This window comes from Pantherophis guttatus, chromosome 3 (assembly GCF_059756535.1).
Source record: "Pantherophis guttatus breed Tessera chromosome 3, ASM5975653v1, whole genome shotgun sequence".
NCBI classification, from domain to species: domain Eukaryota; kingdom Metazoa; phylum Chordata; class Lepidosauria; order Squamata; family Colubridae; genus Pantherophis; species Pantherophis guttatus.
The window spans coordinates 55,375,395-55,403,378 of NC_142065.1; the positions used below are offsets into that span (position 1 = coordinate 55,375,395).

Consider the following 27,984-nt stretch of genomic DNA (forward strand, 5'->3'; position numbering starts at 1 on the left):
TTGATTATCTGGACCTCATTCAATCTGCATTCAAGATGGATCATAATACCGACATCAATTTGCCAATGAACTTTAATGGGCTTGGAGTGGGAATAGCCCATCTGGCCCTCCTTGAACTCTTAGCAGCTTTTGATACAACTGATTACAGTATGATGCTGGCTGGCTCAGGTGGCTGGATGTGGACAATACAGTCTAGCGGTGATTCTCTTCCTTTTTCCAGTAGCTAGTGGGGGCAGGGAGATAAAACCTGAGGCCACTCCTTTTTTTTCTACTTCCACCATGTGACTTTGCTTCTTCAGAAACTGAACTGGTTATTTTCAGAGTATGAAGTGAAGCAATGGTTATCTCTAGATTAAGATGTAATTGAAAATATTCTGATCTTTTCTGTATTATGTATGTCTTGAAACTCAAAATACTATTTAAAAAAGTACAAAAAGTTTAATTTAAAACTCAGCATTTTATTCAATTTCTAATAGAAATACAATATACTGTAACTTTTAATTTGGAATTGTATGTCTTTGTCATGGCAATCAAAAGGAAAAATGTTAGAATGGGGAAATGCATTAAACTATTGGAGAGAGTTAAAATGATCTTTCCCAAATTACTATTTTACTACAAGTGATTCCTCCATCTTCAGACAAACTTTCTCCATAGCAAATATAAACAAATTCATTAACACAGTAAACCATTTTAGATTTGTCATGTTATGTAGATTGAAACAACAGGGAAACATTGTTGTATCTAATTTTGAAGTCTTATATAATGCATATCAAGTAAAATAATTAATTCATTTTGTATACCATAATGGGTCACAGCAGATTTGATTATGGATAGAAGATATGCCATTTACAATTGTAAACTGCATTTTTAATAAAAGACATTGTCAAGTCATTTTATGAGGCAACCTTAATGGTATGGGAACTGAATGAAATCTGAGTTTATTTTCCCTCCATTTAATTCATCCCATTTTGAATTAAAGATACAAAATTATTTTTAAAAGCACACTGAAAAATAACAATTTGCAATATAAAAGTGGGATGGACAACTATGTTTTCAAATTAAAAGGCTTGTTTCACTGTAAAAAATATTTTATAGTAAGGGATCCTCATGAGAATATAATACAGCTATCCATTTCAAATTAGTTTTTAATCACAGGAAATTCCATGAGAACCTATGAAAAATTATATTTGATTCCAGGATCATTCATGATCAGTCAGGAATTATTTTACATTGAAATTTCATAAGATTAACAGTTGTCCCAATTCGTTGAAACATGAAATTCATTATCACATAAATGCAGACTGAATTCCCATGGATGTAAATGTATTTCTTGTATGCTTTTAATTTCTGTAGAACACTGTAATAGTGGCAATTTTCCACTGTTGTTGTGATAGTTGAGGCTGAGGAAGGGCTATTTCCCAGTCACAAGAGTTGAATACAACGCTCCTGCCAAATTAAAAGTCACAGCTTTTGCTGCTCCTGCTGCTGGCCCAAAAGATCCAGCAGGTTATCTCTACCACAATCACCAACACTAAATGGAACAAGTTACAGTTATTCAGTGGGAATAGTTAAAAGCTTGAGCTTGAAGATCAAGTTTGAGCTCAACCACTGCTAGGAACAGAACATTAACTATCTTTCAACCTTGAAAATATTTAAATATCTGTTTAGGTATCACCTAATATCCTTTCTACTACTAGCAGCAGTAGATACTCATGTTGTCACTTAATAGTAAGTTACTATTCTTAAACAGAACCTGAATCCAGTGGCTGAGACAACTAATAGATTGTAAGTGATGGCTTTGGATAATCACAGAGTAATCAGGTTGTTTCTGACTTCTAGGTCCCCCCACACATCAATTTCAGCAAAAAAAAAAAAAAAAAAAGTAGTGCCTTTCCTTTGTCACTGACACAAGGAAGATGTGTCAGGACTACTATCATCCATTTGAGAAACCCTTTGTAATATTAACCATCTATCACACTTAAAACATTTTCATATGGTCATATTAATAAAATTTGAGCATTTTTTATCCACTGTGCCTGGCCAGTAGTTGATTATTCAACAAAATTTCTATAACAATAAACCAAGAGCTAGAATCTTACTCCTCCCCCAGTCAATGAAAAATGGGGTTGAACAACAGAATCTCAAAGAGGAGTCAAAGTAGATTATTTGTTGGCCTATCTAATGGTACAAGTTTTAAGCACTGTATGAAAAGTGCAGCCAAGACAAAGCTACAGATTTCCCATGAGCCACCTAAAAGTACAAAAAAAACCAAAACCCTACATGAGAAAGGGTTGAACTTTATTATTCTTTTTTTTAAAAAAGGTTATAACTTGCACGTCTCATATAATCTCAGTCACCAACAGGCAGTTCCAAAACAGGTGCATCGACTCAAGGAATCAGGCTGCTTACATTAGTAAACAAAAAGTAAAGTTGTTTACCATCTTCACTTAGCTATCTGAACCAGTCTCTTGTCTCAAAATTGCCTCTATCATTTGGAATGAAAAATACATGTCTATATTCTTGTATCCTGGATCAATGCAGTTGTATTAATAAATGATCCAAGTGATCTTCAGGGAAGATTCCAAGTTTAATTGCTGAGAACAACTTGAAGAAGTGTTGACTTGGAAATGAAATCCAGGACCAGCAATAGACCAGAATATTTCCCACTCATCTTTGATAGGGATGCATCGAAGCAGATTTGATATTGGTTTTTATACCACTGGGCATCTTACCTGGAGAGATGAAAAAAGCTGGGTTTAGTAATGTAATAAGAATCTGACCAATTTAGGAGGCAATATGTTTACTACTATCTCTAGTTCTTTCTTGTACATATTTTTGAGGGAAGTACATTTAATCACTCACTCAAACTCTAACATCACTTTGTGCAAGTTTCTCAGGCATTTTATGCACTAAATAAGAAATCTGATGAATAAGAAAAAAGACTTAACTTCCCCACTATCCTATTTTCCTATGGTAAATAAAGGCATCCAGCTGGACATAATGAGAGTAGCCTTTCCCTGATTTTGATCACTAGCCACTTATTCTCAGTATAATGGACATTCCTATATTTAATACAATTCTATCTCATCTCCAGGATCACAGACACTTGGCTAAAGTTAATATAAATCATACGCTGCTATATCCCTTCCTAAAATGATGTGGAAGAAATGGGTATCGCATATCTTGTCCCAAATAGCTGTCCTTTTTTAAAGCCTGTCTGTTTATACAAAATTTAATTTTCGTGGGACACTTCCTATTGTCCTAACAGTACGACTATATATTTGTCTCTGTGATTCTTTTTACCTGGTTGCCCTGCTTGTGGCATCTGCACTCCTCCAAGCATAGGCTGTGGCTGATTTGGTGCACCTGACATTTGTACTTGTTGCATGGTAGAAGCACCAGCTATGATGGCATTGGCAGCTTGCTGACTGGTTGGAACAGAACTTCCCACTCCTGGTGGACGTCTGTTGGACAATCCTTTTCCAAAGGCTACAGCTGCAACTAGGGCATTGGTATCAGCAGGGTTGAATGTCTGCTTGTTCTGGCGTAAACCTATAGGGTAGAAAAGCATTCATACTCCAAATTTTCCAAAGGTGTAGGTTTTATTTCTTACCATACTTTAATCTCTGCTTCTGGGATTTCTGTCTCTCAATAGTGTTGTCCCCACTAAAGCTCATTTGGTCCTCCCTCCTTATCTAGAATCATACCTCCACTTTCAGATTCTCGATCTTCTTTGTTGATTTTCTCTAGCAAGTTCGAACACATTTTGTTTAGGCTTTGAATCTGTTTCTGCAATCATAAAAATCATATAATGTCAGAATTTACAAGTGCTTCAGGTTGCCTGACTTCATGCAGAAGAAACTCATTAAAGCCTATAGCCAGATATTCTGGAAACTGGAGACAGTTTGAAACCCCACACTGCCTTGACAAAATCAGAGGTAGGCATCATTTTGGATCTGAGAACTCATTGGTACCAATGAGACCTGAGAGTGGGAAAAATTATGCCTATTAAGAGTGTATATGAACCTATATAAATGAGCAATTAGCATATACAGACATACATATCCATCCACAAAACAGATAATTACTGACATACAGAGAGGCGTACTGCTGATGATTTCAAGCAACCTTTGCTGCAAGGAAATGTGGTATAGTAGGATTTGAGACCAGTGACTATCTCCCAGTCCATGTTAATCAGTCATTGTCCTACCTGTGCCACATCAGTGCCAATACGAGCTGCATCGGTGCTTAGCTGCTTCTCTTGCTCCTCTACCTCAGGATCAGGCTTAGTTCGCAGATGATCAGGTACAACTTCATGGCTGAACACTGGTACTCGTCCTTCTGTCTGCCGCTGCAATATTCAGTCTATTAGGACTCATATCTTGCAACAAAATCAAACAATACAAAGCTAAACTCATAGGCCTCAGAATATTGGAAATGTATCAAAACTTGCAGAGGTACAAAAACTTGTACCTCTGCAAGTTTTTAATTTTTCTCTTTCTTAATATAATAAAATTAAGCAATTAAAATAAATTTCAATGAGTTAGCGTCTTCACCATCTGCAAGTCAGCCATTATGAACAGCTTGTAACCTGAACTATAATATCAAACTGCCATATACAGTATACATCAGTGTACATTGTACTACTGTATGATGAGTTTTGATTCATCCTGAAAATAATATTGACCGAAATATAGGGAATGAATGAGCATTCTCTGATCAGCTCCTTGTTCATTTTGGAAATAAGCTTTGGAAAATAAGTCGACTCCTTCTTCTTCTTCTTTTTTAAAGTTTTTTTTTTTATGTTTTACACAAACACACAAACAAACATACAATGTATTTTTTCTGAACAGAGTATTGGCTGGTTCACAAATTTAAACAATTTTTAGTCATTTCCAACACAATTTATATATTCCCTTTTTGCCATAGTATTTATTATAATTTTTGTAGACCAATATTACCCTTCTTCTAACTTCTGATCTTCATAAAATTCAATTTTTCCCTTTTCATCTCTAAATTAAACCTCTTAAATTTAAAATTTCACAACATAATATAATTCCTAATATTTCCTTGTATTCCCTTATTATGATCACAAATATGTTTCATTGTCAACTGTTCAAAATAATACAATCCAACATCTTAATAGAAATCAATTAATTATGTAGCATTATAATCATCCATTTCTTTAGCAATAATCAGCCAAATTACTTTAAATACATTTCCTTAAATCTTAACTCTAATTTTCAATTACTTTGTCAAATATATGTATTTCAAATACAACCCAACATCTTAATAAAAATCAATTAATTATATAGCATTACAATCATTCATTTCTTTGTTTTTTTTTCAAATATGTTAATCTTTTCTTATTAGATGATAATAATAAGCTAAGTAACTTTATACCATACATTTCCTTAAATCTTAACTCTAATTTCCGACCCCCTCTTCTTTGTGACAGCCCCTCAAATACTGTTCTGAATTAAAGCAATTACTTGAGTATATGTCTTTCCTATGACACTTTCCTCATTCACGTTTATAATTCTGTCACCTGTGCATAGCCCAGGTGCAGCTTCAAAAGCAGGTACTCTATCCTTAACTTGTTTAACAAATATGGTTATGATTTCAACATAGATTTGATTTCTTTGATTCTAGAACTTTTAACTAGATACTCTTTGAGAAGTTTTAATTGTAATGGTCTTTGACCGTAATAAATATTTGATATTTAAAAGGTAAAGCAATACATATAAAAGCAATTTTTAAACATGATACAGGAAAACTTATATTCTGAGCTAATTTAGTAAAGATCTGGATTTAATGTCTCTTTTTCCCATGCATAGACTCAGACTCACCACATGACTCACAGACTCACCACATGAATGTGTGTATGCACACACACACAAAGATGCATATATCTTTTTCTATTATATTGCTCCATATAATAACAAAATGGCTTGACTTCACCTATAAACATATGCTGGCCTCTCTTTTAAGGTAACTATTCCCTATATACAATTTTGTTGTGCAACTGAATCTTGAGCTATATAGCATTTGATAATTGCTTCCAGTTTAAAATCCAATCCTGTAATTTTAATGCTTTCTTTTTGGCTGTAAGAGCTTATTTTTAAGCTTTGCAAAGCATTTTTTTAACTGCTGTCTAAAGTCTACCATTATTATGATATTCCTTGTCAGACAGAATTGTGTGCTATAGGCAATCTACAAGGGTGGGTTCCAAAATATAAAGTTGCAAACTACCCATTCAATCTGGTTTGCTCAGGATACTGTAAAGCCTTCATGTTCTATCTTTAGCAAAATGGGATGGATGGTTCATAAAATTCCATTTAATGAAAGAAATTGTTCTTCTCGCCATAATGAACCTGGGACATGAATTTCTTAATTGTTCCATCTATGTGCTGGCATACCAATACAACATTCTAGTAGAGATCAAACTTTCAGGGAGGGAAATGTGGTCAAACCTCCTATTACAGAGTTGTCAAATTCTTATTGGTAGCTATTGTTAAATAAGTCTTTAGATATCCTAATCCTGGAATAATGTTACAAAGAAGTCCTTTTATTCTTTTATCTAAATTTTATTCTTATTTACTCACTTTTGCTTTATTATATATTGTTCTCTTTTGCTTAATTCCTATACTTGTAAATTTTAATTGGCAGATTATATAGTAATTTTATGGTATTTAAGCCTGCTTTTATGCATTATATTTAGCTACTTACCTTGTCACTGATCAAAAATAAACTTTTCATGCTATTACTATTGAGTAATATCATATTTATGTCTTTTTATTCTATTGTCATACAGAGTAGTATCCATAACACCTATTTCTATTAATCAAATACTTTAGATTGTAGGAAGAAGAAAAATTCTCTTGGTTTCCTACTCCTTCTATATATTTGTCTTTGTGAAAGTTTGCAAGCTTTGCATTATTCACTCAACTTTTTCTTCACTGATAAGAGATTCATTGTTCAGTACACATAGTCCTCGATTTATAGCCATTTGTTTTGTGACTGTTTGAAGTTACAGTGCACGGAAAAAAGTGACAACCATTTTTCACACTTCATACATCCCCAGTCACATTATCAAAATTTTGATGCTTAGCAACCGGAATGTGTTTATGTGATGGATGCAGTGTCTGGGATCATGTGATCACTTTCTGCAACTTTCTTACAAGCGAAGTCCATGGGAAAGCCAGATTCATTTAACCACCATGTTACTAACTTAACAACTATAGTGATTCAGCTCTGACAAGAAAAGGCAAAACTTACGTAACAATTGTCTTGCTTAGGGGCCCTTGCAGGAGGTGTTAAACATCATCTGAGAAACAGCTATTTGGTTGCAGAAATACCCAAATCAAGTGATCATCAAGAATGGGAGACGAAGATGCAGGTGAACCCTTTGTGGGGACACAGATTACGAAGGCATCCTTCCCTCAGATACAATTTCCCTGAGTGATTCAGATTCAGAAGATTTTGAGTTTGCAGGCAGTGCTGAAGTTGATGTTGTGTCCCCTGAGGAGCCGCTTCCTTCAGATGACGTGGATTGTGAATCAAATAAGAGTGGGGACTCTTTGCACAACAGCATAAAATCAGTTGTTCAGCCCTTTCATTTGAAAGGCATGAGCTCAAGCTTTTCACAGCGCAGCCAGAACATTTTTGATTGTCTGGAAGGAGCAGCCAAGCAGGCAGTGCCCTTGACGGGTGAAGACAATGTCATTGATAAAAGGTTAAAATCCCTCTGCCACCACTCAGCCTTTCAAACAAGATGACTGCGGAAAGCTTTGGAAAACAACGTGAGCCAATTCAGTCTTATAAAAGTTCCCCGCCAGTACCTGATTATGTGGCCCATCCAGAACGCTGGACCAAGTACAGTTTGGAGAATGTTGCAGAATGTAGTGATGATACCAACAGATCAATTGCTATGGAGTTCTTGAGTGGCTTGAACAAGGGTAGAAAGCAACAAAGCTCAACACGTCCTGAAAATTATATATCATCTTTCAACCAGGATGCTTCTAGCTCTGGTGCAGGAAGAATTATCTTTAGTAAACCAGTAAAGGCAGGCTTAGACAGATCAGACAAAAAAAGGGGAGCTTCAACAGAGGAAAAGTTGAAGGCCAACATTATTAATGCAAACCAAGAGGCCAGTGGAAGGCCTCTGGGTAACTTGGATGCCCAGAACAAAGGTGATGTAGTTGTACTAGGTCCCTCAGAAAGCAAAGAGAAAAAAAAGGAAGATTGGGAGCCACTGAAATTGGAAGAACGAGGTGCTCGAAGAGCCAACACAGGTTCTCCAGAGGTGCCTGAAGAGAATGTGACAACAACCATTGGGTTTCACGGTAGCAAGAAAAGAAGTAGGAAACATTTCTGACCCAAAGCTAACCATGATGAAGAAGAAGAATCCTAAAAGCCAGAAACATATTTGTCTTTTTCCAATGATAGCTTACTCAGAATATTATCTTCATCATTTCCATGAATTTGGGCAATTGTTTTTCTTAACATGCTTGTTGCTGTGACTAAGAATACTTGTAACTTTGCCCTTTCCAACAAAATCCCGCTGTGTTTTGCAATAAATATAAGACATTTTGCCTTGACATAGTCCAACAATATATGTGGAGTTTCTGTTTATGAAGGGAGGCTCAGCTATTCATACCAAAACTTTTTGACAGTATTGATATCTCAACCAATTCATAACTGACAAAACATATCTTGTGGATGAGGTACAAGATTTATCAGTTTATTGTAGCTGAGGCAAAGGTTTAACCAATATTATTCCGCAGTATGAATAAAAATAAAAGCATGAAATATGACAACTCGTACGTTGTTCGGCTAGAGACGAGAAAATGTAAACATACAGTATGTTAAGATCATAGGAAAAGTGTTAAGGAATTTGAAGAGATGCTTTCTAAAATTAAAATACAGCCAACCAAGCCATACTTAGACTTGATTGGTTCAGACTGTTGAATTGCTACAACTTCCTTGAAAACTGAAAGATTTTTTTCCCCTCCATACTTGGAAGCTTCTTCTAAAGTACATGGATTTGTGTCGACCAAACTGTTTATGAAACAATAAAGGAGCTTAAAATATTTCTAGCAGAATATCCATTTGATATTTTTGGTGTTAATAAAACTTGGGAACAACTGCTTAATTAGGTTGAAAATTCTGTACCTGCATGTTAGCAGCTAGCCATTCGTGTCAAAAACTAGTTTTCTCTCTACTCTTATGGTACCCATCTTTACCCATTATCCCTTTTCTACTTATCACACTTTCTGCCTTCACATTTAAGGAAGCAAGATGCCGTCTCGTTCAACTAAAGTTCTCTTGTACAGCTACCCCAACATTACTTTTACCTTGGCATGTTTGGTCATGAATAAATGCATTGGTTGGAAAACAACAACAACAACAACTGTCTTGCTTAGCAAGGGAAATTTTTTGACTCAATTGTGGTTGTAAATCGAGGACTACCTATAATTTATTTTCTCCCAGAACTAAAAAAGGTACACAGTATGTCAAATTCTTACCATTATCTCTTCATCCCGATCTGGCGATAACACTAAAGGGATAATAACCTGATTACGTAACAGTGGAGTCTTCTCATGCTTCAGCACTTTGTTCAGAGTATTAAGCTGCCCTGAGAGCAGAGCAAAACTATCTAGCACAGAGGGCCTAAGGCAGAAGGATGGAAATAGAAATACGTGAATTATATCAAACGAACATCTGGGGGTACATTTGAGGGAATTAAATTAATCTTTAGATCAGAATGCTCTAACAAAGAAATAGAACTCATTGAGCATGACCACTCTAATTCTAACATATGCCATGTACAGATTTTCCTATAAGGAATATTTAATTACACGATATATATTCTGGTTTCTACACATTCAAGGGAGCCAACAATTAAATTCAAAACACAAAACTTAGAAACTCAAAGGCAAATTAAAACCAATGAAAGCATTGAGGACCCAGATTGTTGGGGGCAATATGCTAACTCTGTAAACTGCTTAGAGAGGGCTGTGAAAGCACTATGAAGTGGTATATAAATCTAAGTGCTATTGCTATTGCTATTGCCAATGATAATTTGGTGAAGAAATATGTCTTGGCTATTTTTTAAAGAGTCACGTGTACCAAACATTGCTTCTGGGGGAGTTCATTTTATGCTTTTCTTGTTGCAACACAGGAGAATGCCTTCTTCTGTGTGTCAGATAAATGAGCCTTTGACAGCCAGGGAATTTTCAAAAAGATCTTAATAGAAAGACAGATCTTAATGTTAATACTGGCTGTCAAAGGCTCTACCCAAATACTGGGTAGAGCCAAACAAATCTAACTTTGACCATCTTGTTAGGTCAAAAAATTAAAAATGACTCTTGTTCAAAGCCCAGTGAATTCTGAGCAAGTATACTGATTTTATATTGTTATATTTAAAAAATGTTCCAAAACAAAGAATATTTGTTACAGAAATCATTTGTTTTACAGCCTGAACCTTTATATATTTATTCCAGAATAATTGCCACTCAATTTCATGAAACTCACACAAAGATGAAAAAGGAAGGGACTGAAGGCTTTGCTAAAAACATAATAGGCAGTTACATCCTAAAATCAGAAAATTTGCTTCATTCTCCAAATAAACTGGGAACTAGTAAGGATTAAGTTTTGAATTGAGTTCAATGTATTTTGACAGGTTCCCTAAATAAGCTGAAATATTACATGAAATACTGTCCCCTCCCACCAGTACCAGCTGGCTATGAAACCTTACCAAGTGAGACGGTCATATTCATTCTCCAGCTTGTAAATGAAACTGACCAAGGAATTCTTCAGGTCAGCCACTTGACTGATAAGAGCCTCCAGGGATAGCTCAAGCTGCTTTTCCTCTCTCTGGAAAGGACATACAATAAGATTGAGCATATTTTAAAACAATAATCGCTCTGCTGTTTTCAGCTACAGATACGTCATGACAGCTAGCTTTCCCAGGAAAACAACAAAAAGAGCTTTTTTGGCTATATTACTGTAGTAGTAAAAGGAAGGTGGACCCAGTGATGGGAGAAAATGGAAGACAAAATAATAATAGGTGCTGAGGAGATGGCAGAACTCTTCAGTTCTTACTTTGTTTTCCTTTAAAGGGGAATTGTGTTCCAATAGATCTAAATAGAACAATTGACACAAGGAAGAAATGGCAATCCATGGCATATAAATACGATTGTTAGAAGCTACCTGTCTACCATGATTGAATTTAAATCTCTAAGACCAGAACAATTATATCTAATAGTTTTGAGTAGCTTTTGGATCCCATGTTATCAGTAATGTTTCCAGATACAGTTCAAGATACTGGTTAATACCTCTCTGTGGGCACACGAGCCATCGCCCCAGTTCAGCTCTGCCGGGCACCTCCCACTGCCCAGCTGGTCTTCGGGTCTCTGCCGCACATGCGTGGGGTGCATGCGTGGGGCATGTGTCCATGCGTGGGTGGTGGTGCATGTGTGAGGGGGCCATGTGTGCATATGTGGGGGTGCAGGGTGCGTGCACAGGGTCCGCATGTGTGGGGTGAGTGCAGGGAGCCACGCATGCATGCACAGGAATAGGGTGTGTGCGGGGGCAGGGCATATGCATGCGCATGTGTGGGGGCAGGGCACATTGCATTTTGGGGGTTTGGGCACGTGTGCACGAATTGGGGACTCGGTCTAGAAAAGGTTAGCTATCACTGACCTAAGCACTTCATAGCACAAGACCTGGCTATTTGAGGGATCACCTACTCTTGTAATTTCTGTCTGTTTTATATTTTAACAAAGTAAGAATATTCTGGGTCCCATTAAATAGTGTCAACTAGTGGGACCCATAAAACCTTTTTCTGCTCACTGAAACAGCATTCCTTTTTTTTAAAAAAAATTATTCTTTTGAATTTTTAAAACTATAAATATTAGAAAAGTAACAAAAGAAATAATGAAGAATAGCATAAGAAACAAAAAAGAAAAGTTGTTAGGGAAACAGCTTTTGATCTTTTTGACAGCAGTTATAAATACACTTATATTTTACTCCCTCTCCCTATGGTTGCATTATAATTTCCTTTCCATAAGCTACCCTTTCTAATCTTCAAATCTTAAGCTCATTTTTCTCTGTTGTCATAAAAAAATCTTATAAGGGGTTTAATGTAATTGTTGATCTTTTTCTAATCAAATTAATTTTGCCACTGTGCTAGCTTTGTCTATCTTCATCAAGATGTAACCACAAGATGTGGTTATTTCAAAATGCCTCCATTTTGTGCATGTCTCATTTTATACAATAATCATATACTGTATTAAAAATAAGCTTCCAAGGCTCTGATTGTCCATTAATTCCAGCAAGAAAAGTTATGGTTTCAGTTGAAGGTTCATCTTTAAAGTTACATTACTCTATATATTTGAATTCAGAAATTTCTGATTTTTTTTTTACAAATCCATCAAATATGATAAAATGACCCTTCATTGTGTCCACATTTCTAACATAAATTTGAAGTACCTTTATACACTCCAGATAATATTTCTGGAGTCACCTACTGATGGTACATCATTTTATTAAAAAATATCCTTCAAGATGTAAAATAATGTAAATTTCAATTCTTTTAACCACTTATTTTGCCTGTTCCATCACAACATTGTGTCCAACTCTTACTTGAAGTATATAACGTAGTGTTAGGAGAGGCAAAAATACCATCATCATGGGTGCAGGCAAATATTGCACTGATACCAAAGGAGAACTGATAGGATGCTAATTAAGAACTATAGGCCTATATCTCTTCTAAATACAGATTATAAAATATTCACATCAATAATAGCCGATTGTCTAAAAAAGTTTCTAAATGAGTATATTCATATCGATCAGAACGGTTTCTTACCAAAAAGGCAAATGAAAAATAATATAAGAATAATACTAGATGTTTTAGACTATTATGAGATACACAGTGGTACACAGGTGGCACTATTTTTAGACACCCAAAAAGCATTTGATAATGTTTTCGGCGATATATTCTAAGCAAGAAGCCAAAGTAATAATGGAGAATAAGATTGGCAAAAATGTTTAGAAATTTATCACCAAAACGTTGGAAATGCAACCACGAATCAGGCACGTACTACTATATGTGGTGGTGATATAAAAAAGCAAAAGAGTATTGGCGGAAAATTCATTTATGTCTGGCAGAATTAACTGGAGAAGAAATAGAATATTAACCAGAACTATTCCTATTGGGAATTATAAATGGGAAATATAGTAAAGGGGTAATTTACTTAATAATACATATTATAACAGCAGCAAGAATTTCCCCAAATTTGGAAAAATAAGGAAATTCCCCGAGAAGATGAAGTGATTAAAAAAATGTTGACATGCGCGTATTTGTGCACAAGTCAACATGCACATATAAACATAAACACACAGCCCCTTCCTCCCAAATTAGTAAGGTACCTCTCTATACTTCAATGGTTATTCATGATCAAATTATCACAATCACATTCAATTGCAAAAACAGCAGGAATTCAGTAATATGAAGCAATAAATTACTCAGCAATAAAATCCAGCTTCGTTGGTAGTTAGGTTATGAGTCTTTGCAGACGTTACGGCTGAGTAGCTGTCTTAGCAATTATCCGCAAGCAGTAATTATTAAGGAACTTTAGTTTTATAAAGACCAGCAGTTTGTACGCTATGTGTAGCAATGTTGAAATTAATTTAATTTTGTTTCTTTTTTTGCTTCTAAATGTACTTTCCCACATCTGAGGTACATTGATGTTAGAACATTTCACCTCCATTTGCAGCTGTGTAATCTTTACTCTGTATTTTTCTATGTTTGATAGCACCAATATTTTCTATAAGTAAAATTGTTCTTAAGCTTTATTATTGTTATATCTTACATTAAAAGTAAATTTGTTTAGATAAAAATGAAGTAATTGGCAACATTTCTGTTAAAATCTTGAGAGTTAAAGGTAAAAATAAAAATCAGCTAGTGATTTATCTATTTTCAGGATCTTTTGGGATTTTTCAAATTACTATGCCTGAAGTTTACTCAACTGTTCGTCTTAATTACATACACCAGAATGTGACATCCTTTAATGTTCTTTCTTTAATTTAGCCAATACTATAAACAACCACATACTAATGATATTCAGCATATACTACAAAACATCTGATGTCCCAGGTCAGGGAGGGCAAAGTATAACAAATAAGATGGTTATATTTGGTCCATGTGTAGGAAAGGGAAACACGGAGTATAGCAGTACATATATCATACATAATTCAAGTAGCCATAAGCATTTGATTTATGTTAATTCCCAGAAATCATGATACATAAACTACAATAGTTCAGAGTGGATTTGATTTAAATCAAGTTGATTTAAATCATAATTTTTAAAGAGCAACTGTCATCTCTGTCCCATAGCGGCTCCTCCTCCTATCTGCTGTTGACTCACCATCAGTCCCATTCAGTAGTTGTGTGAACAGAAAATATTAAGCTGTAACTAAGCAAACTGTATACAATATACAGTATGAACCCAGTCAGTATTTGTGTTTTGGAATATGTCCTCTAATGCACAAGGAATATATTTCAAAAATACTTGTAATCAGGGTCACAGTATTTTCAATAAGTGCTGTCTGTCATGTAATCTTCCTAGCAAGCAGTGATGCACCTGCTGGAAAAGAGAGTCTTCACTTTTTCAGATTTAAGAAAAGCGGGATAAAAAAAATATATAAAAAACCCCCAATGAAGATGTATGGTAAGATCATTGAATTGTGAAAACGTATTTAGAATGGGGAAAAGATCCATAGTCCAGAGTGGGACTATGTTCTGGAATAAGATTTATGAAGACCTGATATTGCCAGCCAGAGGAATTGCCAACTAAGATGAATTAATGTAGAGTTAGTGTGTAACTCTAATTCTAAGGAAAAAAGGAGAAGGATGGGGGGGGAGGTCAAAACTAATTGCTTAATGCATTGTAAGCCGCCCTGAGTCTCTGGAGAAGGGCGGCATATAAATTAAAGCAAAAAAAATAAAAATAAAATAAAATAAAAAAACTGTTACGTAGCAACTGTTATCCATGTAGAAGCTCAGATTTTCCAAGCAGGACAATAACGTACTTAGTACACTGAAACAGGAATATTATTATTATTATTAATATTATTTAGATATTATTTCTATGTGCAGCAATTTCCCCAGAGGAAGACTAGATTTAAAAATATAATATGCTGCTAAATTATATCCCCAAATCTGGTATTTGTCCACTTATTAAGATATTTAAACTGTCTTGAAAGGGTATTGGGAGATGGATATCAGCGTACAAAGACCCAGAGGATTTCTGGAAGAAGAAACTTGGAACTTCCACCTTTTCATTCTGTAAGCCACAATACTTTGCTGCATGGTGAACAACAACACTATGTCAAACACCGGCTGCAATACTTCAAATACGACCCAACCTATTGTAGTGGTAAGCCTTCAAAAAAGAAGTTTTGCCAAAAAAAGGCAATTTTTTTTTTTTGAATATTTCAAGACTATTCCCAAGTGAAGACCCAAGTGAACAGGTCAAATCTAAATGAAATGAAAAATTTTCCAATAAGAGAATGTGGATGCTCTTCTACTAAGCAGTAAATAATTGTAATAGTAAATGGATATTCAGTAAGGGCCAGGAGGAAAACTGAAGTGATGATTTCCACTGTAAAGGCCCTATTCCTTAATGACCAACACTTGGCTTAGGCATCACACTTACAACTGCTGTTTGCCTAAGCCATACAGAAAGTGCACGTAAAACTACATTTTAAATGGAAAGCGGAAGCCTGCTGTGCTACATAGAGAAGATCTAGCAGAACACACATGGAAGACAAATCAGGAATGAAAGAGGATTAACAAAGATGGATCTGCTATTCCTGACTGCAAGCAATTCTTCCAAGTCCTCTGTAGAAATCAGGGACATAGCTGTAGCAGACACAATTACTATAAAGCAGCAGAATCAAGTTCAGGTCCAGGCTCTGAGCAAATTAACGAGGTGGAAAGGCAAGTACTAAACTTGCCCACCTAAGTTGCTGTCTAAGAAGCAGACACCCTAAAAGGAAGAAAATCTGCATAGATGCCAGAAACTGTCGTTAGTTGCAACAGAGTAGTTCAAGACAGAGCAAGAAGAGCAGCAGAGTCTGTATATGATCTGGGAAAAGGTGGAATGCAATCCCACTCCCTTAGGCAATTTCAGATTTTGAATTTCATCACAAACAAGAGACTGTTGTATCAGGAGTATTTTTTCACAAGGACAGAGGGAGAGGGAAGAGAGTGAGAGAGAGACAGTGAGACAGCTAGTTATGCTCAGGTTTTGCAGACTATTTTAAGCTTGCAAATAACCATCCACATGGCCATATTAGAAACAAGGAAAAGTTCAGATTTTTTTTACAGGTCTGGAATTGGTAGGAATGTGACCAAATATGCACAATTCTGAGGTGAATAACAACAAATTGAATAAAGGCAGATACTTAAAACATGCCATTATTAAAAAGGTCATTAATTTTTTTAAAATAATCATATTGAACATAGAATTAGGAATTTTATGAAACTCAGGGCAACTACCGCATTTAGAATTTATTTAAAAAAATAAGATCAGACTAAAAAATGAAAAATAAAGTTAAGCATTTCTTGAATAATTATATAACTCATCAAAATCATATAACAAAATTATGATACTGATATCTTACAGAATCTGTAAAAATGGAACTCAATTATTTTTATAGGCCTGATATTTTTATCATTGTGAGCAAAGGAAAAATCAGAGTAGATGGACTCAACTTTTAAAAACCAGTTTATTTATGAATCACCAAACAACAGGTTTGGAAGGGATCTTAGAGGTCTTTTAGTCTAATCTCCTGCCAATAAAACAATCCTCGTACAGATAGTCCTCAATTATTACAAGAGCCTGTAGTACAGTGGTCTAAAGCACTGTTATTAACATCTGCTGCTTGCAATTACTGCAAGTTCAAATCTCACCAGGCTCAAGGTTGACTCAGCCTTCCATCCTTTCAAAGGTAGGTGAAATGAGGACCCAGATTGTGGGGCAATAAACTTTGTATAAATATACAAAAGTATGAAGGCTATTGCTTAACGCATTGTAAGCCGCCCTGAGTCTCCGGAGAAGGGCGGCATATAAATTCAAGCAAAAAAACAACAACAACAACCTATGATCAATAGGGACTGAATAATTTGTTGTTAAGAGTGTAGTTGTTAGACTTCCGGGTTGCTGTTTGCCGCTGCCAGACGTTCCTTTGGGATCGTCAGCTTCCATCGCCTGTTAGAGCCGCCTTCACAACGGAATGGCGGCTCGAAAAAACTCAGTTTCCATGAGGAAACGGAGATAGAGCCGGCAGGGGTGGGTAGAACTCTCTGCGGAGTCCCAAAAGTTTTTTTTTTACTTTTGGGACGGAGCGGATGAGATGCCCCGTATCCCCAGCCGCCGCTCCGGGCTTTGGGAGACCTCTGCTGATGCAGAGCCAGGCGTCAAAAGCAAGCCTGCAAATTTAACAGACTACTCAAAGAAAATGTGAGCTGGACCTGTAATATTGAACTGCAAGTATTTTACTGATTTTTACTGAAAAAAATTACTTAAGAGAGAGGAGGAGAAGAAAGAGGAAAAAAAAAATAAGAAGCCTTTTAAAATGGCGTTGGCTGGAGGAGAGGCTGAAAGGGAAGTCTTTCCGTTTTCTATTACTACAATGTAGCGGAATAAATACCACTGGCTACATTTGTAGACAAAACTTTGCTCCTGTGTCTTTTTCTCTTTTTTTTTCCCTTGGAGACCTGATATTGTTGTTGATTGGAAAGAAGTCCCCCTTTTTTTTTTTCTTTCTTGCTTTTTTTTTTAACAAAGCCTGCCTGGGCGGAAACATGGCACTGAGACTCATAAAGTCAGATAAACAAGAAGGGGGGGGATCCCCCCACCAACAACTTAAAGGAACAAGTCTTAATTCTTCAGTCTCAGAAACCTGACTTTAATATAATAGAATTTTTTATAGAGGAGATTGAAAGAAGGGAGGAGATTGTGAATCAGCAATTTGAAAAATTTAAGCAGGAAATTAAAGAATTGGTGAAATCTAAGTTTGATTTTTTGGAGAAAAAACTCTCAAAAGTGGTTAATGGTTTTACAGGATTTATGAAACAGTTGGACGCAAATACTAATGTACTAGAGTCTAAAATGGAAGAAATTCAAGATAAATTGGACAATAGAATTCAAAAAATTGAAAATGATTTGACAAACACTCAGGATAATAGCTTAGAAGAAAAACCTAAAATGGATGCTGATCAAAAGTATGGTAATGTAGAAAATCTGCAACAGAAGATTGAAAAAGAGATTTTAATGGTACAATATAATTTTACAGAATATGCGATAAGATTAAGAGGTTTGCAGGAAAATAATAGAGATGATTTAAGGAAAATATCTTCTGAATTTCTAGCTGGGATTCTAAAGGTTCAACCTGACGAAGTGTTTTGTAGGATCGACAGAGTTTATCGAATCAACTCCTGGATTGCTAAGCAAAGGCAATGGCCTAGAGATGTGGTGATTTATTTTACAGATAAGGAGATTAGGAATAATATCGTTCAAAACTCCTTCAATTCTAATTTGCAATTGTATGGAAGAAAGATTTGGATTTACAAGGAACTTCCACCTAAGATATTGATGGAAAGGAAGAAATTTGGTTTTCTGGTGAATGAGTTAAAAAAGAGAAATATCTCCTACAGGTGGGACGCCCCAGTGGGTATTATATTTAGATACCAAGGAGAAAGATATCAGCTAAATACTGTTGAAAGAGCGGAAGAATTTTATCAAAATAGGTTGAAAATGAACTTAACATCTCCAGGTATAATACAGGATAAGCAGAAGGAGCCAGAAATAAAGGTAAAATATCGAATTACAGAGACTGTACCAGATGAATTGCCATTGGATTTATTGGATACCCCAGCTGGATTATCTACAAATTTGAGAGAAGAGGCATCTAATCCTAATGTGATGACTTATCAAGGCAAGGATAAACATGGAAACCAATTAGAGGATATACAAGGGATAAAAAAGAAATATGAGTTACAAAAGCAAAACCAACAAGACCAATCTACAAAGCAGAATAAAAACCGACCAGATGATACACACTTTATAGAAAGGGAACCAGGATGGAAACCAAACCCACAAAAAGAAAAGAAAAAAAGAAATAGGTGGCATAAAAACAGAAATTTCTAATCAGGCAACAGTGAAGCCAGTGATTTTAAAATATGAACGATTATGGGTAAACACAGAAGAGGCGACGTATTGGTTAATATCATCCTGAGGTTTGTGGCAGATCTCTGCATGGCCGTAATCTGGGGACGTGAAACGAGCCTTAAACTGATGGATTTGAATTATCCATTTTGGAATTTCTTTTTGTGTTGATAAACATATTATATTATCTTGAATCACAAGGCAAGAGAATTATGCTGGGGAATGCAGAAGATCGGGTTGTTACCCACTACGATGATGGGAATTAATAATCCTGATGAAACCCACAATTATTACTATATGGAATATAATTATAATGTCACTCGGGTGGTTGTTTTTACTTTTATACATATAAGAAGATATTTACTACTGATGGGGGCAGATATGATTGAAGACCCTGAATAAACTGTTGCACCAGTAAGCTATGTTACCCGATTATGGATGTTGGTTCTACCAATCCAGTGGAAAGACCTCAAAGAAGATACTATATGGATTATAAATTTAAAGTCATTGTCTTTTCTTTTTTTTTATTTAGATATAATGGAAAATATAGACATATATTTTTAAGAAGTGTGGGCAGTGAATCAAAGATGTTAAGAAATGTTGTGTATGGCAATTTTGCATGATAGTGGGTGAATAAGCTATTTAGTAGATTGATTAGTCTAAGAAAAGGGATTTTTAAGTGTTATATTTAGGGGAGTGGAGGAAATGGATAGAGTGGAATAAATGTTAAACTAGATTTTATGGGGAAGGCCGCTTTGGAATGTTATAGTAATATATATAGAAGATTAAATGTTAAAGTAGGACTTATCGTATAGTTTTAAAGTGGAGAAGTTATTTTATAATGTCATAGTATAATGTCTTTTTTTTTTCTTTTCTTTTCTCTTTTTTGATATGTATGGATAAAGGGGGATGTTATAATATTAATAATATTTTTAGTAAGTAAAGGTCAATATCTAGAGGAGGGAGTAAGTAATCTGTTATGAATTAGGTTTTTTTGTTTGTTATGAAGAAGTCACAGGGGGGGATGGGTGGGGAGGGGGGGTTAGGGAGGGGGAGGGAGAGGGGGAAAAAAAGGGGGAAAAATTTGTATTTGAAAACTTTTTCAATAAAAAAAAAAAGAGTGTAGTTGTTAAGTGGGGCATCATGTGATCACACTCAATTTTACAATCATTTTTGCCATGAGGTTAAATGAATCATCCATAGTTGTTCAGTGACAGATCACATGATCATGATTTGCGACCTCCTGCTGGCTTCCCCAGTGACTTTGCTTGTTGGAAACCAGCTGGGAAGTTTTCAAATGGCGATCAGATGATTGCAGGGTACTGCCACTGTCATAAGGAGTGCAATCCCTTGACCATGGGGACACTGCAACAATATTAAATGTGAAGATCAATCGTAAGTCACTATTTTTCAGCACTGTCGTAACTTCAAATGGTCATTAAACAAATGTCATTAAGCAAGGACTACCTGTTCCATCCCAATTTTTTTTTCAAACCAACTTTAGAAACAAGTTGTACCACTGCTTTACAACTGTCAAAGTTAGGAAATTCCTCTTAATTTCAAATCTGGTTTCACAAGAGAGGCTTAGAGCGCCACTGGAAAAGAACAAAGAATGAAATCAAGAAGCACAGGTAAGAGTTTCATTAGAATTTACCCTGTGCATTTATTTCTCTACCATTATTGCATCTACAGATAGATGTCAATTGTCCTTTTTCACATGATCATGTCCCTCCTAGATGGAGAGGAGATGGGGGAGCTCTTACAGTGTCACTGTAGGAATATTCACAACATATACTAGACATAGTTACTGAATTTCAGAGTTGGACTCTATTGGGCAGGTCCTTTGGAAGTGGATGAAAAATGTCTGAGCTTCGTTATCTGGGAGTTCAAACAATTGGTCTGGAGGAAGTGGACAGGGTTCTTGTGACTGTAAGTCCAACTAGCTATATTCTGGACACATGCTACTTGGTTGGTCAGGGCTTCCAGGAAGATGGCATCAAGTTGGGCCCAAGCAGTTGTTAGTACCTCTTTGCTAGAGGGAGTTACTGACTTGACTGGATAATCTCAAAAGATTATCCTTGGGCCCAATAGTTTTAGACAACTTTCAACCAGTTTCCAACTTTGTCTTTTAGGGAAGGTTGTTGAGAGGGTGGTTGTCACCCAGCTATAAAGGGCCCTGGATAAAGCAGATTATCTGGACCCTTTTCAATCTAATTCAGCCAAAATACAATACTGAAATGGAATTGGTATTGGCCTCTGGTGTCAAGACAAGGGAGGTACAACTATTCTGATTCTCCTCATCTCTCAGGGGTTTTAAATACCATGAAACATGATGTCCTTTGGAGCCATCTTAGGAAGCTAGGAGTAGGAGGCACTGTTTAGCAACAGTTCTCATTTCTCAGTGGCCAATTTCAGTCATTGCAATGCAAGGCCCCTTAGGGCTTAGATCTACGGTATATCCTCTCTTTAACGTTTACATGAAACTGCTGGCTAAGGTCATTTACTGGTACGAGGCAAGGTATACATCTCCATCTTCTGGCTGAGCAGGGGATGCTGAACTGACTTCAACTGAACGCTGTCATGGTAGAGTGGCTTTTGATCTCCCAGAATCTGGTAAAATGCCATTTTTTACTCTGGACATATCTGGTGTACATTTTGGGGGTTCTCCTAGACTCACAGCTACTACTCAATGAGCAGGAGACAATCCTGGCAAGAGAGGGATTCACACAAATTTGTCTTTTCTTGTGCTTATACTTAACCAATAATCAATACTATTATTAAGCCAGATACCAGGTACTTGTGCATCTGGTTTTTCCTGCCTCAGTTACAGAATCTTTTATTTCTCATCACTGAAAACATGTTGTTGAATAGGGCCAAAATTCAAGTCTATCGAGATCCTTTGGAACCTTGAGGCTGTCTTCTGTCAGCAGTACCCCACAGGTTTGTGTCATCCACAAATTTTAGGAGCATCTCCTCTATAAATGAAGACATTGACGAGTATTGGATCCAGGAGATAATCCTGAGGTACCCCACTGCATACCTCCCTCCATGGAGATATAGACCACTATGGATCATATGTTGGTTATAGTTTTTCTGCTAACTGTGAATCCATCTGGTAGTGGGACCATCCATCCCATAACTTTCCAGTTTATCAAAAAGAAGGTTATGATCTACTTTATATAATGCTGTACTGAAGTCTACTTCATCCACAGCATTATCCTCATCTACTAATCTAATCACACTGTCAAACAAAGCACAACCTGTTTTTAACAAACCCATGCTGACTTCTGGTCATCACTTTATTTCCAAATACTTGCAAACCCACTGCTTGATTATCTATCCCCAGAAGAATATTCCTGGCACTGGGAATAATGCAGCATTCAAGTCCCAAAACTTTCTGGAACAACCAAGCTTTTTACAAATTACCAAAAAGCCAGAAGTAGGAGATACCTTTTTCTAAAAAGGGAACCCCCATGGAAAATACCCACCAGGGGGAGGGCTTCTTGACCCTTGAATTTTCATTTTGAAATATTTCATGTGTTAGTGCAGCTCCCACAGCAAAAATGTCATTGGCAGTAATAGGACTGTGCAGTAAACATACTAAAGTTTTCAGTGGTATTCGAGGACAGTTCTATGTAAAAAGAATTATAGCAAATGGATACTGTAAGATGACAAAGCTGTGAATGAACTAAGATGTTAAGACATTCATAAAAAGATGGAAATTTTAATTTTCCTGATTTTCATCTATACTACTGGGCTTCTATTTTAACATCTATTATTTCCTAGAAATCAAAAGAATTACTTCTAAGGCCATTATGGGCACAATTAGAAAATCATTATTAAATAATAGGTACTTAATTTGATATATGACTCCAGTTTTACAAACAACTCAGTTGCTTTTTCTATATATAAAACTATAGATGTTTTGGGAATATGCTGGAAAAATCAGATTTTATTTAAATTTTCACCAGACTTTATAGGGAAAACAAACTTTAAAATGCCTGCAAATCATATTTCTGAATTGAAAAAGGACAAAAATTTCATTAATAATTTAGATTAGCATGCTGCTGGTCAGTTTTTCAAAATGTTTGAGACTTTGCAAAAACAAATAGACTATGCAAAACTGCTCAATAATATAAGCAGTAAAATATCTCTTTATTATATATTTTGCATCATATTCATTATTCTACTTATTAATATCACTAGAATATGTTTTAATTATCTTAATTACAGTTAAATTTATTCAAATTAGAAAAAGTTGAATTGGTAGGTCCATCTGAATGAACGGCCATTAAAATTTGAAATAAGGTAGGATATTCAACAAATCAGCTAGGATTTTAAACAACATTGAATTATTATTGCATGATCTTGAGATAAATTCAACGAATATTTTTTGGGACTATTGGGCACTTCAGGGGATGTACAATAATGATTGGCTTTCAAATTTTGTATTTTGGAAATGTCATATGCCAGAAGGAATTCTAGGGTGTTTTGGACTTGCCCTCACATTGGCATATGTTGGGTTAGTAAGGTTGTAAACAGGATGTTGGGAAAAGAAACAAAGGTCAAAGATGTAAATGTGTTGGTGAATTATATTGTGAAAATTTGAACCCTATATAACTTTTAAGAAATATTGCATGGGCAGCAATTAAGATAACTGTGGGGTTCTTGGTGTTCTATGAGCTTGGTTGTTTTCTTGCAAATGTTTCCTTACCCAACTAGGTAATATCATCAGTGGTCAAAGGAAGTGGGATTTGCTCTCTGTTTATATATGAGTGGGTTATCCTATCAGTGTTGGTGGGAGTGTTCTTGGTGGTTCCTTGATTAGTATGTTGTTTACTGCTCGATTGTTGGTCTAGTATTAATCTTGGTGTCAATCTCTGTTTATAAACAGAAATTAAAACTCACTCCCTTCTAATATTACCTTCTAAAGGTAATATCTGATGATATTATCTAGTTGGACAACGAAGTGTCTGGAAGAAAACAACACGCTCAGAGAGCACCAAGGACCCTGAATGCAACCTTTAAATATTCACTTCTATTGGCATTATGATGATTGTCCTACTATAGTAGAAAGAATGCACACTTCAACATCCTGAATGGAAGAAATACTTATATATGAACTGCTTTTCTATGGGGTTAAAGTTTAATTTATTCTTTAAGACCAGACACTCTTGCATGTTTTATCATTCTATGTATTTCTATGTACATTTTTGTACTTTATTTTTTGGCTTCTCTTTTTTCTTCCTTGTATTATCATTTGTTCTTGTATCTAGTTATTTTCCTTTTCTAATTTTATTATACATTAAAAAGCAATAGGGATAGCTCCATTGCAACAGAGACAATTGTGGCCCCTACCCCTAAGCCTTTTTCTGATTATATTAAATAACTCCTGTAATTAATGGGTGCCATCTAGTGGTACTCTAAATTTCTGCAGCCCGGATTGTGGAGTGTGGAGAGGTACTGGTAGGTCAGTTTACAGAATGTATATAATGCCTCAGACACAGTAAAGTATATTGTAAGCACAATTTGAAATTGGGGTTTAACATTATTTTAGTTGCAGTCATTTTTCTAAGGCAGTTCTTCCCGCATTTTACATTACTCATCATCAAAATCCTGCTACCGTAATTGAGCATTGCTGGCACCTGCAGTTACCTAAAATGTATGTATTCAGTCATCCCAGATGGCATACAGATTCAAAATGTCTGACTTAAAATAGCTCTTTATATTGTCTATTTCAAAAGACATGTTCTAGGATTCAGTTAGCAAATCCTGTTGTAACTTTCTTCAATCTGATAATAGCTGTTAACTGCAAACCAATCAGTGATATCACAACAGACCAGGCTAGCTAGACATTCTTAAAGTTGTCTATTGCCACACAAAGGGTTTGAGGAAAATTATTATAGTATAGCTTTTATTGTCATTGTACATCATGTATACAACAAAATTGGTTTTAGCCTCACTGGTGCAATCCATGACAAAAAATACAAACATAAATAATATAAAGAATAATCCCTATGCAAGTAATTAGGGGGGGGAAAAGAAAGAAAGAAAAAGAAAAACTAGTCATAGGTTTCCGTGTGCGCATGGAATGATTGTCGTTGGGTTTAAGAGTTTGACAGCCCAAGGATAGAAACTATTTTTAAACCTATTTGTTCAGCTGGCTATGCTTCGATGTCTTCTGCCCAATGGTAGAAGTGCGAAGAGACACTGACTATTCTAGTCTGCATGGGATTCTTACTTTCATCCGCTGTTAGGGAATGCAGCCTAGATCCATTCATGTAACACTAAAGGTAAAAGTTCTCTCACACATATGTGCTAGTTGTTCCTGACTCTAGGGGGCGGTGCTCATCTCCGTATCAAAGCCAAAGACCCAGCGCTGTCTGAAAACATCTCCATGGTCATGTGTCTGGCATGACTAAATGCCAAACACACATGGAACGCTGTTACCTTCCCACCAAAGGTGGTTCCCTATTTTTCTACTTGCATTTTTTACCTGCTTTCGAACTGCTAGGTTGGCAGAAGCTGGGACAAGTAACGGGAGCTCACCCCATTACACGGCACTAAGGATTTGAACCGCTGAACTGCCGACCTTTCAATCAACGTCAGCATCTTAGCCATTGCGTCATAATTATAGTCATAATTAGCATGAGACTAATTACAAGGACGGTGAAGATTAAAAAATAAATCTCCCAAAAGGTCAATGTACTAACTAACTAAATCGAGCAAAAGCACAGCCAACAGGGTAGCAGCAAACCAATAGGCAAGACATATTACTTCAGCTTTCTGAACAGCTATACTGTCAGATCTCTTTCGAGGTTCAGTGTGGTCGCCAGTTCTGATCAGTGTGCGCTCTTTGCACGGTGGGACCTGTGTCTTGTTCCAGCCCCCAAATCCCCTGCCAATCCCCACCTCAATCTGCTGCTACAGGAAGTTCCTACATCATTTCAGTTCGACCCTGTTAATTTATGACTAGGCTGGCGAAAGCCTAGTACATTCAGATTAACAGAATTGGAAGGGACCTTATAGATCATCTAGTCCAACCCTCCGCTCAAGCAGGAGACCCTACACCATTTCTGACAAATGGCAGTCCAATCTTTTCTTGAAAGTCTCAAGTGATGAAGCTCCCACCACTTCTGAAGGCAAGCTGTTCCATTGGTTGATTGTTCTCACTGTCAGAAAGTTCCTCCTCATTTCTAGGTTGAATCTCTCCTTGGTCAGTTTCTATCCATTATTCCTTGTCTGGCCTTCAGGTGCTTTGGAAAACAGCTTGACCCCCTCCTCTCTGTGGCAGTCTCTCAAAGACTGATAGTACAGTCTCTCAAAGCCTTGATAGTACAGTGGTTTAATGCACCCTGTTATTAACACAGCTGCCTGCAATTTCTGCTGGTTCGAATCTCTCCAAGGCTCAAGGTTGACTCAGCCTTCCATCCTTTCTAAGGTGGGTAAATTGAGGACCCAGTTTGTGGGGGCAATAAGCTGACTTTGTATAAAATATACAAAAGAATGAAGGCTATTGCTTAACGCATTGTAAGCCGACCTGAGTCTCCGGAGAAGGGCGGCATATAAATCAAATAAAAAAAAAATAAAAAAAAAATATTGAAACACTGCTATCATGTCTCCCCCGGTCCTTCTCTTCACTAGACTAGCCATGCCCAGTTCCTGTAACCGTTCTTCATATGTTTTAGTCTCCAGTCCCCTAATCACCCTGACAGAATTTAGCATATGATCAGTGTGTGTGTGTTGAACAAATGCAGGCTAATAAAACAAACCACGGATTTCCGCGCCTAGATCCCGGAGCCTAGATCGCTCTCGGATCGGATCTTTTAAATTATTATTATTTTTTTGCAATTATTATTATGCTTTTAGCAACGCCAAACTCAATCTTGCAATCTCTTTAAACAAGTCCGGCGTTCCCGTCGTCCCCTCCCCCCCCCCAAAAAAAAACCAAAAAAAAAACAACACAACCGCCGCGGCCACTTCACCTGCATGGCAACGAAATCCGAGGTCAGCGATTAAAAAGCAAACGCGGGCGGTTCACGCCATTTCCTCTTTTCCTCTTCCGGGTCAGAGCATCACGAGGCGAGGGCAGGAGGGGGGAGAGGAGGCAGGAGGAGGAGGAGGAGGAGGGAGGGGCGTTCGGAGGGCCAGCGATGGCGGCTCCAGAGCAACCGGAGGCTGAGGTACGTACGCCAGGTTCGCACGTGCTGCGCCCGCGGGAGCTTGTTGTGGAAAAGGGTGGTGGTGGCTGCGCGCGCCCGCCCGCCCGCGGGGCGTGCCTTCCTTTGAGAAGCTCCGAGCCTAATTGGTAGAGACGCGCAATGAAAAGAGGGGTCGCCAGGGTTTTTTTTGTTTGTTTTGTTTTGTGGCGGAGGCGAAGGATGCCGCTGGGAGTAGCCGCTCGGTTTTGCAGAGCGAGGGAGGGAGGGAGGGTTGCAGCGGGCTGCATTTTTTTTCCCAGGCACCACCGGTGCCAGCGCCAGATCTGGTGAATGGTGAGGCAGTTGCACACCTGTTGCATGGAGAAGGTTTGAGGACGTCCGTTTTTAAAAAAAAAAATAATAATAAATCCACTTTCCAGCTTTCCCGAGCGAAAAGCTTTTTGTAAGACACGAGTTGTGATGCCGTTTTCTATAGTTCCGCAACCGAACGCAACTGCGTTTGACAAACATGTTGAGAGGAAGTGTTAAATTAGACGGACTTTTCAGCCTAATCTAGGCACGAAAGATGAGCGGACGGTAAACTA

The 27,984-nt window shown here is 36.8% G+C and overlaps 2 protein-coding genes and 1 pseudogene across 10 annotated transcripts in view; 2 read left to right on the top strand and 1 right to left on the bottom strand.

The window, feature by feature from the left end:
* Positions 1 to 437: 437 nt before the first annotated feature.
* Positions 438 to 27,926, bottom strand: MED8 (mediator complex subunit 8). 2 transcript variants are annotated; one of them, XM_034414849.3, is made up of 7 exons: positions 27,224 to 27,926; positions 10,760 to 10,878; positions 9,528 to 9,672; positions 4,211 to 4,351; positions 3,708 to 3,789; positions 3,304 to 3,552; positions 438 to 2,732 (listed from the first exon to the last, which is right to left on the bottom strand). In XM_034414849.3, exons 1-7 carry the CDS (start codon positions 27,227 to 27,229, stop codon positions 2,668 to 2,670), a joined length of 807 nt encoding a protein of 268 aa, XP_034270740.1. In that variant the 5' UTR covers positions 27,230 to 27,926; the 3' UTR covers positions 438 to 2,667. The 2 variants fall into 2 exon arrangements, with proteins under 2 accessions (XP_034270740.1, XP_087745749.1); XM_087889623.1 differs by lacking the exons at positions 9,528 to 9,672; positions 10,760 to 10,878 and having other exon boundaries at positions 27,224 to 27,294.
* On the top strand, positions 7,366 to 8,428 carry LOC117664087 (U5 small nuclear ribonucleoprotein TSSC4-like; annotated as a pseudogene).
* The window catches only part of SZT2 (SZT2 subunit of KICSTOR complex), an 84,909-nt gene continuing 84,253 nt past the window's right edge, over positions 27,329 to 27,984 (top strand). For all 8 annotated transcript variants that reach the window (XR_015733072.1, XM_034414840.2, XM_034414841.2 and 5 more), the window contains exon 1: positions 27,329 to 27,421. Coding sequence is in view for 7 of the 8 variants with exons in the window: in XM_034414840.2 (XP_034270731.2) it covers positions 27,392 to 27,421 (30 nt within the window). In the remaining variant the exon portion in view is untranslated. The remainder of the gene's footprint in view (positions 27,422 to 27,984) is intronic.

What these genes read in the sequence shown, in the direction of transcription:
- MED8 (XM_034414849.3), bottom strand. An exon ending in GAATATGACCGTCTCACTTG is followed by an intron (nt 9,673 to 10,759) that starts GTAAGGTTTCAT and finishes CTTCTGCCTTAG; the next exon opens with GCCCTCTGTGCTAGATAGTT. An exon ending in TCGAGAATCTGAAAGTGGAG is followed by an intron (nt 3,553 to 3,707) that starts GTATGATTCTAG and finishes TCTACCCTATAG; the next exon opens with GTTTACGCCAGAACAAGCAG.